Genomic DNA, 10852 nt, shown 5'->3' on the forward strand with positions numbered 1-10852 from the left:
CTTTGTATGATGTTTTTTGAAGATGTTACATGCCTCAATTCAAATTTAATAATGTACTGAAAGACATTTTTACGTATAAAGTGTTTGATAAATGAAAAATTACCAACCTAATAGTTTTATTTACCAATAGGTATGTGACCACTATTATTATGAACAATTACTTCTAGAGCTACCATGATAAGGTATATATAAGTGTAGCGTAAAATGTATCATTTAGGCTTTTTCCAATTGCCAAAGCGACATTTAAATTATTTAATTTCTCTGCAATGCTTTCTCCTCATTGTATATTAATATGAGACTTTCTGGAGTTATCTCCCCATTTTACAGTAACAGATTTATTTACAGGCTATCCTCCTTAAGTGCACTGCTAATGAATGTACTAGATATCTAATTAGAGAACACTTTAGGCACTGCTGCATGTCATGAAATGTTTTAGGGAATAACAATTATAAGGCAACATTTGAGGACATGATAACATTGGTTGAAAGTCCTTCTTTGAAAAAGCTCCACCTGAAAGAACTTACTTGCATCTTCTGACTTCCCTACTTAAAAGTATAAATTTAGTCACGGAAATAGAAATAGTTGATAAAAACAAATCCTTAAAAATTGTATATTTTCTAATTGACTGCGCATTACTTTGTTCACTGAAACTTTTTTTTTTTTCAGGATCCCAAATCTTCGTGAGGAATTGGTCACTCTTAAATCAAAGTTGCATGTAGCAGATGATGGCAACAAAATTACCAAATTCAACATTAACAGACATGACGTAATGGATGGAGCCAGGAGGGCCATAAACAGAAAATCTTTCTGTCCATGGAGAAAGATGTCAGTGAAGTTCACAGACGACATAGGAAGTCCTGAGGGGGCAGTCGATGAAGGAGGTCCAAAACGTGAACTTTTGAGATTACTGCTGAAAAATATTCAGTTTTCAAATATATTTGAAGGTCAAGAAACACATAGACTTTTAAGTCTTAATCCAAACGGTATGAAACATAATGATAACTTGCAGTAGTATGACCCAAGTGGTCGATCTTGAAGTATAACCTAGTGGTGTACAAGAAAGAAAATGTCTCGTGTGGGTGTCCTTTTGTAATTGTCCTGTCAGTCTGTCTGTCTATCTGTATGTTCACAATTGGTTTCCGCCAATTATGTCACAAACTGTTTTAAAAGCCGAATTTAAAAAAAAAGTACATACATTGCTGATGGTATTTATTTTAAAGCTAGTGCATTATCCATTTAAATTTGTTCTCCAAAATCTAGGATGGCCGTCAGAGCCACACTTCCAGTTCACCGTCCAAAGGGCCCTTTCTTAAGGACATTATTTTTAGTTACAAGCAATTATGTATAGTCTTGTTATCAAATTTAGTAGTATATAGTTGTTCTTGGGACTTAGTTATGTATGATCCTACTGGAGATCTCTTGTTCTACTTTTAGCACTAAGCTCGGGAGCATATAAAGATGCTGGAACAATTATATCCATGTCAATAGTCCACGGAGGACCAGCTCCAAAATTCTTCAACCAGTTGCTGTTTGACATGATGGTTGGACGAAAAGTGCATCTCACGCTGGAGGATGTTCAAGACATAGATATGAAGGGAAAGATAAAAAAGGTGATTTTGAAAATATGAATACATTATGTAGCGAAGCTTTAAATATATTTAACCTAGGCATTCTGTCCGTCCGTCCTTCCGTCTGTTAACAATTCTTGTTATTGCTATTTCTCAGAAAGTGCTGAAGAGATCTTTCTCAAATTTCATATGTAGGTTTCCCTAGGGCCCTAGTTGTGCATATTGCATTTTGGGACCAATCGGTTAACAAGATAGCCGCCAGGCAGCCATCTTGGATTTTGATATTAAACGTTTGTTATCGATATTTTTTAGAAAGTGCTGAAGGGATCATTCTCAAATTTAATATGTAGGTTCCCCTGGGACCCTATGTTATGCATATTGCATTTTGGGACCAATCGGGTACAAGATGGCCACCATTTCAGCCATTTTTGGATTTTGATAGTTAAAGTTTGTTTTACACATTTATATATCTTAGAAAGTACTGAAAGTGATCGTTCTCAAATTTCATATGTAGTAATTTATGTTTCAGTGTAAATAGTTTGAACCGAGCAGAGAAAAGATCCCTCTGACAGGTATATCTTGGATTTTGATTATGGTGCCAAGATTTCTTAGATTTTATATATCTTTCATAGAAAGTAACAGAGGATTCCGCTTATTTGCATAGTCATTTTGAAAAAATATGCAACATCCACCGGAGTATATTCGCCAATGAGGTGGAGATGACATTTTGCACCTCCGTTTGACCCACACACATATGTATGTGAATAGGCAAATAGATATCGTTTCGTTTACTTGATAAATACGTAAATTATTTACACTTAAAACGAACCACAAGTAATTATTTTCGAAGTTGTAAATCGATTTTAATTGTTTAATAACAAAAAACAATATTCCAATATTAGATTCTTGTTTACCCGTTAGATGTCGACACGTGAATATTTGAGAAACAAGCTAAACGATCGATATCAAATGCAATTAGATTCTACTAAACAGGATTGGATTTGTGTCTACAATTCTAAACCTAAAATAATAAACAAATTTACGTACATTTGCCTGGCAAAATGAACTAACGATCGTGATTAAACTTCAAAGTGCCGATCAACTAGTAGTGTTGCTTTTACACATGTGCATATGAATTCGAAAATGGCGGCAGGTGATGGAGCCATGCGTTCACTCGACCTAAATGTATTTTGAGAATTCTCCCTGTATTGTTGATCTATACGGCGAATAGCTTGATAACATTTCAGAAATTAATGCATATTCAAGTAGCAATGAAACCAATTAAACGTAGTAGCAAGTATCTTTTGTATCCTAAGCTTACATACTGTACGAAAACTTGCGGTAGTCAATTGCACGCCGACTTTGCATGCTTTTTATGTCTCGTTCAACGAGGAACGCTTGATACGCACACATGTCTGTCGTAGTCATAACAAGAAGGTTGAACGAGGGATACTCATGAATGGCGATTGTTGTAAGGAAGCATGGTTTCTCCAACCGATCGCGATAATAAGGTACGTTACGTTAATAAATAAACATATTTCAAAGTGCAAATGCTTTAATTAGATGTTTGAGTCAGTGATTGATACTAAAGTTATATGATCAACCGCTGCCTGATGTTAATCGTAAAACAGCGTCGAATACCTTTGCAGATTCATGCATAAAATAACAAGCCATGCTGTTATAACGTTACTCTGTTACCAGGATGATTCCTTAGTAAAAGCGAAGTATTTTTTGAAACATATATATCGGCTTTCGCTAAAAATATATTGCAAAATTGAAAAATATTCCATTATATTTTTAGAATTTCCCAAATATTTTATTCAAATAACCGGAGGTCATGTAAAAGTCTATGCAAATACACAGATTTTGTATTTGAAAAACAAAGATAAAGAAGGAAAAAATCGGGACCGCAGAATTTTATGCAAATAACCGAAATATTCAAATAACCGTTATTCGATTATGTGGAGTCCTCTGTACTGAAAAGATCATTCTCATATTTCATATGTAGTAATATGTTGTACACAGAAGTAAAAGTTTGAAAAGCAGAGAAAAGATCCTCTTTCCATTGTCAGAAGTAGATCATTCTTTGGTGGGCGCCAAGATCCCTCTGGGATCTCTTGTTGCTACTTTTCTTGTCATTCAATGCTATTTCCATCTAACCAGCTGAAGGATTGTACCAACCTGGAGGATATTGACTTGAATCTGTCCAGTGCTGGATTATCCACGATAATGAACATCAGTGGGTCTGGGCGGCCAGTGAGGAATTTAGAGGACAGGGACTTTCTTGTTCAGGACCTGCTACATTTTGTGGTTGTGGGGAGAGTCACAGAAGCCCTTTCACAGTATGTTGTCCTAAATCTAATATATTGCATGTATGTTGCAACCTTAAATTTACTATGGTTATCTACCTTGAGGGCCCTTGCTGACGAGTCATTATTCTAGGTTTATGCAGATCATATGCCTTTTTAAGCCTCTGTTGTATAGTAAACTGGAAATAATAATTATTTTCTTCTCATATCATTAGGGTTTTTGTATGACTGATTTTATCCATGGAAGATGGCCTTGAATAATGGAGTTTAACTCCCTTACTTGAAATAGATTAATACTGAAAGTCTCATCAATTTATTTTAAAACTTTTTGTTTCACTTTGGATCAGCGTTTTACATTTTTGGAAAATCTAAAGGACGCAGATTTTGGTATTTGTTCACTCAGTTTTAATGTAGAGCAGCACAAAATGCTTGGATGACTGTACAGGATTTAGATAGTGAAGAAATAAAAGTTTTTCTATAAAGGCAAAAAATAAATAATAAACTTGATTTTCCAGGGACTGTTCTCTCAACTGTGGTTAGAGCCCACTCATTTTTTCTATCCCCTCTCACTTGGGGAATTATAGGCAACGCAAATGAGGGCTCCGTGTGTTCGTGTTTCCAAATAAAAATGGGTTTTTGTGGTCACAACTATTAATCCAGATGAGAAACTGTTTTCCATGGATCTATCGTGCAAACTCTTAATATTATGATTGAAGGTCGTTCCCAAGGTCATCTGTCAAGGTCAAACTTCAGTCCAATAATCATCTCTTTAATATCAGCTAATTAAATATTCATACTGTACTGTTGTGGCCAATATAATATGCATGAGCAATGGCATCAGCTGCTCTGTCTACATTAGCCGGCTCATAATAAGTCTCTTCTCACGGACCCGAAACCGTTGTACATTCTTTATGTATGGATAGGCTCTGTTTCTATTTAAAACCATATTACAAACGTGTTAGAGTGTCTTAAAAGTGGTCTTACTGGCACTTCCTGGTCTGGGTCGCCAAATTGGGATTATATATATTTAAATCATCGTGACTATAATTCTCCAGATCCCTGGTGGTCATAAACTATACTAAAGTATTTTTCGTAGTGAAATTAGTATAGTTTTGATTAGAAAATGCAGATTTATAAATGTTTAATTGAGAAGAGCATAGACTATCGGTTAATCCTGTTTTTCAAGGAGTAATAACATTTCAACAATTTACTCGGAGTAGATTTGACTTTGGCTGTGAGTGAAAAATTCAAAATCAAAATGTCAATTCTGATTGGTTGACAAATAGAATAAAGAATTTAATTAAAAAACACCCTCCCTTATCCTTTTGTATGAATAACCCTGGGCCTGAGAACATAGTAATTTCAAGTTTTATGACCGAGAAGAGTGTATTTTTATTTCTGTTTATAATTGAAATCTTTTAATTTCAGGATTGACTTTGGGGTTAAATGACTATTGGGCTCTATGACAGAAATATGAAGGAATGAGTTTCCAGCTGTTTTCGATGAGGGGTATTCCTCAATAACTCAAATGCGGAAAATCGCAAGCTAGCTACGATGGAGGCCATTTTTGGTTGACATCACTCCTTTTCTTTCTGGCCGGTCAGATAACCGGAGAAGATAAAACGAGATGATAAAAAAGTGATAGTTGGGTTGCGATGTGGCGGGGGACTTCCTACTTGATATAGAAGGTTTATCAGTAGGAATTTTATTCTGAGATCCTGAGAGAAATCAACTAGCTATATTAAAAGGTCAGTGTATACCCTCTTTGCAACAATTTTGCGAACTGGTGATACTTACCACTACAGAAATTTTTCAATCTTTCTGTGTGGTTGGAATTAACACTCCGTCAACTGTTTTCTCTCTGTGCCGATAAAGTATCAATCTGTCACTCATTTCATATGAAAGGTATTTATTTCCATTTATATTCCATTACTAATAACTTATAAAAAAAGATCATATTACATGAATTAAAATAATGTACTTTTGCGGAGGAAACAACATTCATGATGTTAATGAAACACGAGTTTGACAGGTTATTGGTTTAATACAGTGTTTTTGTTTTATTTTTCTGTTGTGGAATAGTATAGTTATTCCTTTTCTGAAAATATGTTACTGAAACATTGAACTAAATCTAAGTGAGGTGCTTGCTTTTGCTGACTTCTGGCAGATAGTGTTTCCTTTTGTTGGGGTTGGAATCCATCGCACGATCGATTATCAATTACGGTAAGTGGAGCGTTTTCCCACGGGTCCCAACAAACTTGTGCTGTTTGGGGAAATTGACTCTACTGTTAAATGTGACCCACCCTTTGTTGGTATACAAAGGGATCGAGTGAACTTTGGAATAATAAAAAAGAACTCACCAAGGATTTGGAAAAGCTTGAGGAGTGGATTTATCCTTGGCCTTTTCATGTAAAATCGAACCAGTAACCCACAAAATATGCAACACAGGGAGTATTTATAAAACTTCCTCCATTGACTCTTTGCCCCGGTGTGTCCTTGTGTGATATTGTTGTTAAAGCATAGGAACAACCAACATTTGGGTGATGATATAAAGTAAATATATTTTCTTGTGAAACTATTTATATATTTTATTTAGATTTAATTATTTTCGAATTTATAATTGCTGATTGCAATAGTTTTTTTGTGTTTCACTTTGGACTTTGATTCTGAAACAAACACTATGTCTTTTTTGAATAACCTCCTCCACTAGTTAGACTAGAATTTCCACTGTTTATATTTGTCCATGAGCCGATTATGATTTAGAATTATGCACGATAGATAGCTTACTGTATTTAGATGTGCAATTGGGGTTATAATGAAATGTATTTTTTGTGTAGAATACATTTACATTATGTCTTTGTAGACTATGTCATTGTTCAATATGCAGAAAAACACAGAATCTTATTACTTACAAAAGCAAATAGGTATACCAATTTGATTTGGTTATGGGTTTAAATTTGTAACTGTTGTATACCAAATCGTTCAATACATGTTTTTATATCATAGTACAGGTTCTTGCTTTATACCGTGCCATCCACATTGTGTACGGTACTTTCCTATGGAACCATAACTGTTTTTCGCGTGTACGCTTTTCAACCAGGAGGGAGGTCTAGTTTTACCTTGGCAGCCCATCTTATTAATCGTTTAGGATTTGTTATGCATACATTTTATGTTTTGATAGAGGACACTAGTTTTCTAAGTTTTGGAATACATATGAATGTAATATAATATGAACGTTAAAATTCATACCTTTTAGTTTACTTTCATGTACCTACTTTTTCATGATTTTAAAAGGTTTCAGTAGAATCAACATTAAGATTCAGTTAATATGGTAAGGGAAATTAAAAAATGGGTCATCCGACAAAACCTTAAAAATAAGGTTTTCTTATTTCTTGACATATTTGCTATTTAATTACCTGGGTATTATGTAGAATAGAAAGCCTGTGCTTTCAGTATGAAACCCTGTATTTTACAACACAGAAAAAAATTCTTTCAATTTCCTGCAATTATAATGTTATTATGGGTCAATAGGGAAAATCTAGGGATGGTATCAGGTTACCGTTAAAACGAGATTCTAATTTTTGTTTGGCCTAGAATTCCAAGCAGTAGCCACCTAAGCGCTTGCTCATGAGAGTTTGGATCCAATTGAAATGTATCTTTTTTGATGGCAGTACGTATTAGATTTTAATAACCAAAATATTTCTCATGTTCCTGTTTGTTCATTGTTATTGTCTGTGAATGGACGTTATCGGGTCCGAAGGTCACCTATCACATTTCAAAAATTGTCCTGTGGGTTGATGGACCCATGGTCACGAGGTATGAGGCCTACTGATAGGTCGCATGGTTCACAAGGTGAATCTTTAAGCTTATAAAATTACAGCTTTTGACATGGACCTTTCAATAGGCATCATCACCTTGACTCTTGGTCCCAGCAACCCCACCTACGGTTATTGGAATTCCATTTGACTCGTTGCTGCTTTATGGATTATACTGACCATTTGGCATTGCGACTTCGATTTTATTTTCCACCTTTTGAATGAAGCGGTATTAATAATATCTAAAAGTGCCATTTTTCTTTCAGTATTTTGTGTTCTGGTTGGGTTGCTTGGGTAGGATGTGCAAAAACATGGCGCTCGTTGATGTTATGTTTCTTTTTAAACACAAAAATTTTGAATTTCCTATTGTCCGAAAAGACACATACAAGATCGTTTATATATAATGAAGACCTGACTGCATTTATTATACACCTCTACTAACAACACGATTTATTGTCAATTGGTATGGATCGTGACAGCCCCTAAAAGAGTCCCCTGGCTTTGATTTTTACTGTCTGCTGATATAATAGTAATATGGTTATTCGGGACAATATTTCAGATTGGATATGAAACAATTTTATATTCTGACAGGCACAACTCTCGAGGTTCCATAGAATCTCATTCACAACAAAGTAATGGAAACTGTAAATACCATTCTTTATTTTTTATTGCACACATGAACAACATTTCGTTGGTAAAATAGCTTCTGTCATCTATTTTTATTAGAATCAGGAACTTTAATATATAATTAAATGCGATGGTTTTCAGCTTTATGCAGCTCCTAAAATTGGTATGTGGATATGGGCTACATTGGTGATCAACACATACACTTTGCAGTAATAAGTCGTTTCTTTCAAGCAGATTAAGTACTTAGGTCATTTATTTTCAGACAATTCCAGTGTTGGTTAGTGACCACATTACCTTTGGCAGGCCATACTAGATTTAAAACTTTTCGTAAGCAATCAAGAATGAACACATTTTCTTACTCAATCAGTTCTGTGATGGCAAAAATAATCTCTTCTTAAACAACACATTTGCAATCAAAGCTTTGTAGAATATGTGTTCTTGGTTAAGTAGAACTTTTCTGATAAACCTGCTCGTGATCTCATGTACTGGTCATAAGCGAGAGACCGACTAAGCCTAAACAAAAATAGGTTATACTGATATGTGTCTGGGTAACCCGGTTCCTACCCTCTATCTTGATTTCTATTGGCAAGTTGCAATACTGAATTCTTCAAATAATTATGCCCTCAATAGTACTTGTAATCACCCTACTGGAGCACCAGATTTTCCAAAGGCAGCAAAAACTAATTTGAACCAGATTGGATATAATATTCTCGTTCTTTGAAGTTCAGAAGGTAATAACTGGATGGGGAAATTACGGAAACAATTATTTAAAAAAATAAATAGTCACACTACCTACCTACTTATCCACACCACCCTATCCTTTCCCTGCAGGTGTGACCTGAAACATACATATTTTTTTGCCTAACTACTGATCATTAATCTTTTTAGAGGACCATGGTACATCATTTTACCAGATATGAGGAAGATTCTGTAGGACAGTACTAGTTTTGTTGTTATTTGTGTATACACAATTTTGTTACATTATACTATTACATTTTTTTTACGTACAAACATTACAGCTACTTTGACCTTGACCTTTTCAGCTATGAACTTGACCTTCACGAGGCGTCATCCACAGACCAAGCTGCATTAGCCAACCAAGTATGAAGATCAATATTGGAGGGTTCTTCTTTTATCGTGAAGAATCTTGGTAACATTTCAGCTTCTGTGACCTCGACCTGCGTCTCAAGTCTAATGAAATATACATCATGTATTCTTCACACAGTTAAGAGAAAGTCCTGAACAATATTCCTTGCTAACAAATAAATATTAATTCCAAAATCTTCACAGTTTGACAAGGGGTCATCACAGTGTTCCCTTAACATTGCAATAAGATGCTCCTTCTGCTCATCGGACTGAACCTGCAGGTCAATTTCAGGGATGTTAATCTCATTTGCATCATCTCCAGCAACATAAATTTCATCTGGATCTATTCCAAATGTCTGGATACTTTGAGAATTCAACACATCACTTACAGCTAAGCTGTTTTGTCTCTCGATGTCAATCATTCCATTCACCCATATTCTTTTAGGAGTCCATCCTCGTTCTGTTCTTAGTCCGTGGTGGTTATATGCTTCTGTAAATTCACATAGTCCAGCATTGATGCGCGGTAAATAAACAAATTGGAGGCAAAACAAATCTACCTCGTTGTTTACATCTAAAACAGAAATGCTCTCCATGTAATAGAAAAGGCTATAATAGGTTTGTACAATTCCATAATATACATCCCTCCATAACCTCTCTATTCTACTGTTGTGTACTGACCTGCCACCAATAAAACTACCCCTGTTGTTTCCTCTACTATTTTCCATGAACTGCTTAACAAGCACATTTTCGCTTCCATGATCTCCTCGAACCCTTGATGGGAGTCCATACTTGTCAGTAGCTTCTATAAACAAATTAAGCACATTATCCGCCCGATTATTTCCTGAACAGCACAAGAAAACTATTAATCTACTGAATCCATCGATTCCTCCATGGGTAACCATTCGCCAACGGATCAAGGCATGGTGGCCATCTATGTGCCAGAGGCTGTTTGGACCTGGTACACTATACTTCCTTCTCCGAGCCATCAATCCCCACCTCAGAACAGAGCTGGCAGGGTCCATCTCGCGCAGTATTTTCTGAACAAGCCTTTTCGGAACTGAAATTCCTTTTGCACGTAAATGTCCCTGCATCATTGATAAACCGCAATGTGGGTGATTTTGATAAAATACTACACATTTCATTTGACAGGTCTTCTTCATCACTAATATCTGTAAATCTTAACAAACCAATGTTCATTTCTTTTAGTTTCCTCCAAAGTATTTGTTCTGTCTATCATAAAGCATATTGCTATATTTTTTTTTTTGAATCCAATTGAAAATAAAAAATGAATCTTTTCCATGTCAATTTATAACAGATGGTCGACCGATTCCAGTGTTGGAAAGTTTGTACACATGTAGCAATGGCTGTTGGTTCACTGGGTGTACCATGAACTACTCTTGAAGTATTCCATACCTGAGAAATTGTTTTGAATGAAGAAGAAAGTAGT

General features: G+C 35.3%; 2 protein-coding genes across 2 annotated transcripts; one reads left to right on the forward strand and one right to left on the reverse strand.

Moving 5' to 3' along the window:
* Positions 1–646: 646 nt before the first annotated feature.
* Positions 647–9426, forward strand: LOC138312741 (G2/M phase-specific E3 ubiquitin-protein ligase-like). Its single transcript, XM_069253509.1, has 4 exons — positions 647–983; positions 1435–1610; positions 3732–3940; positions 9339–9426. Exons 1-4 carry the CDS (start codon positions 770–772, stop codon positions 9424–9426), a joined length of 687 nt encoding a protein of 228 aa, XP_069109610.1. The 5' UTR covers positions 647–769.
* LOC138312738 (uncharacterized) lies at positions 9420–10565 on the reverse strand. Its single transcript, XM_069253508.1, has one exon. It carries the CDS (start codon positions 10563–10565, stop codon positions 9537–9539), a length of 1029 nt encoding a protein of 342 aa, XP_069109609.1. The 3' UTR covers positions 9420–9536.
* Positions 10566–10852: the final 287 nt, after the last annotated feature.

The sequence above is a fragment of the Argopecten irradians genome, unplaced genomic scaffold (genome assembly GCF_041381155.1).
Source record: "Argopecten irradians isolate NY unplaced genomic scaffold, Ai_NY scaffold_0452, whole genome shotgun sequence".
In the NCBI taxonomy this organism is placed as follows: Eukaryota; Metazoa; Mollusca; class Bivalvia; order Pectinida; family Pectinidae; genus Argopecten; species Argopecten irradians.

Bases quoted from the DNA above. Each gene is read 5' to 3' on its own strand.
- LOC138312741 (XM_069253509.1), top strand. From the start codon at position 770: ATGGATGGAGCCAGGAGGGCCATAAACAGAAAATCTTTCTGTCCATGG. The intron at 1,611-3,731 runs GTGATTTTGAAA...CCATCTAACCAG, and splicing joins TGAAGGGAAAGATAAAAAAG to CTGAAGGATTGTACCAACCT. The intron at 3,941-9,338 runs GTATGTTGCAAC...CAAACATTACAG, and splicing joins CTAAATCTAATATATTGCAT to CTACTTTGACCTTGACCTTT.
- LOC138312738 (XM_069253508.1), bottom strand. From the start codon at position 10,565: ATGAAGAAGACCTGTCAAATGAAATGTGTAGTATTTTATCAAAATCAC.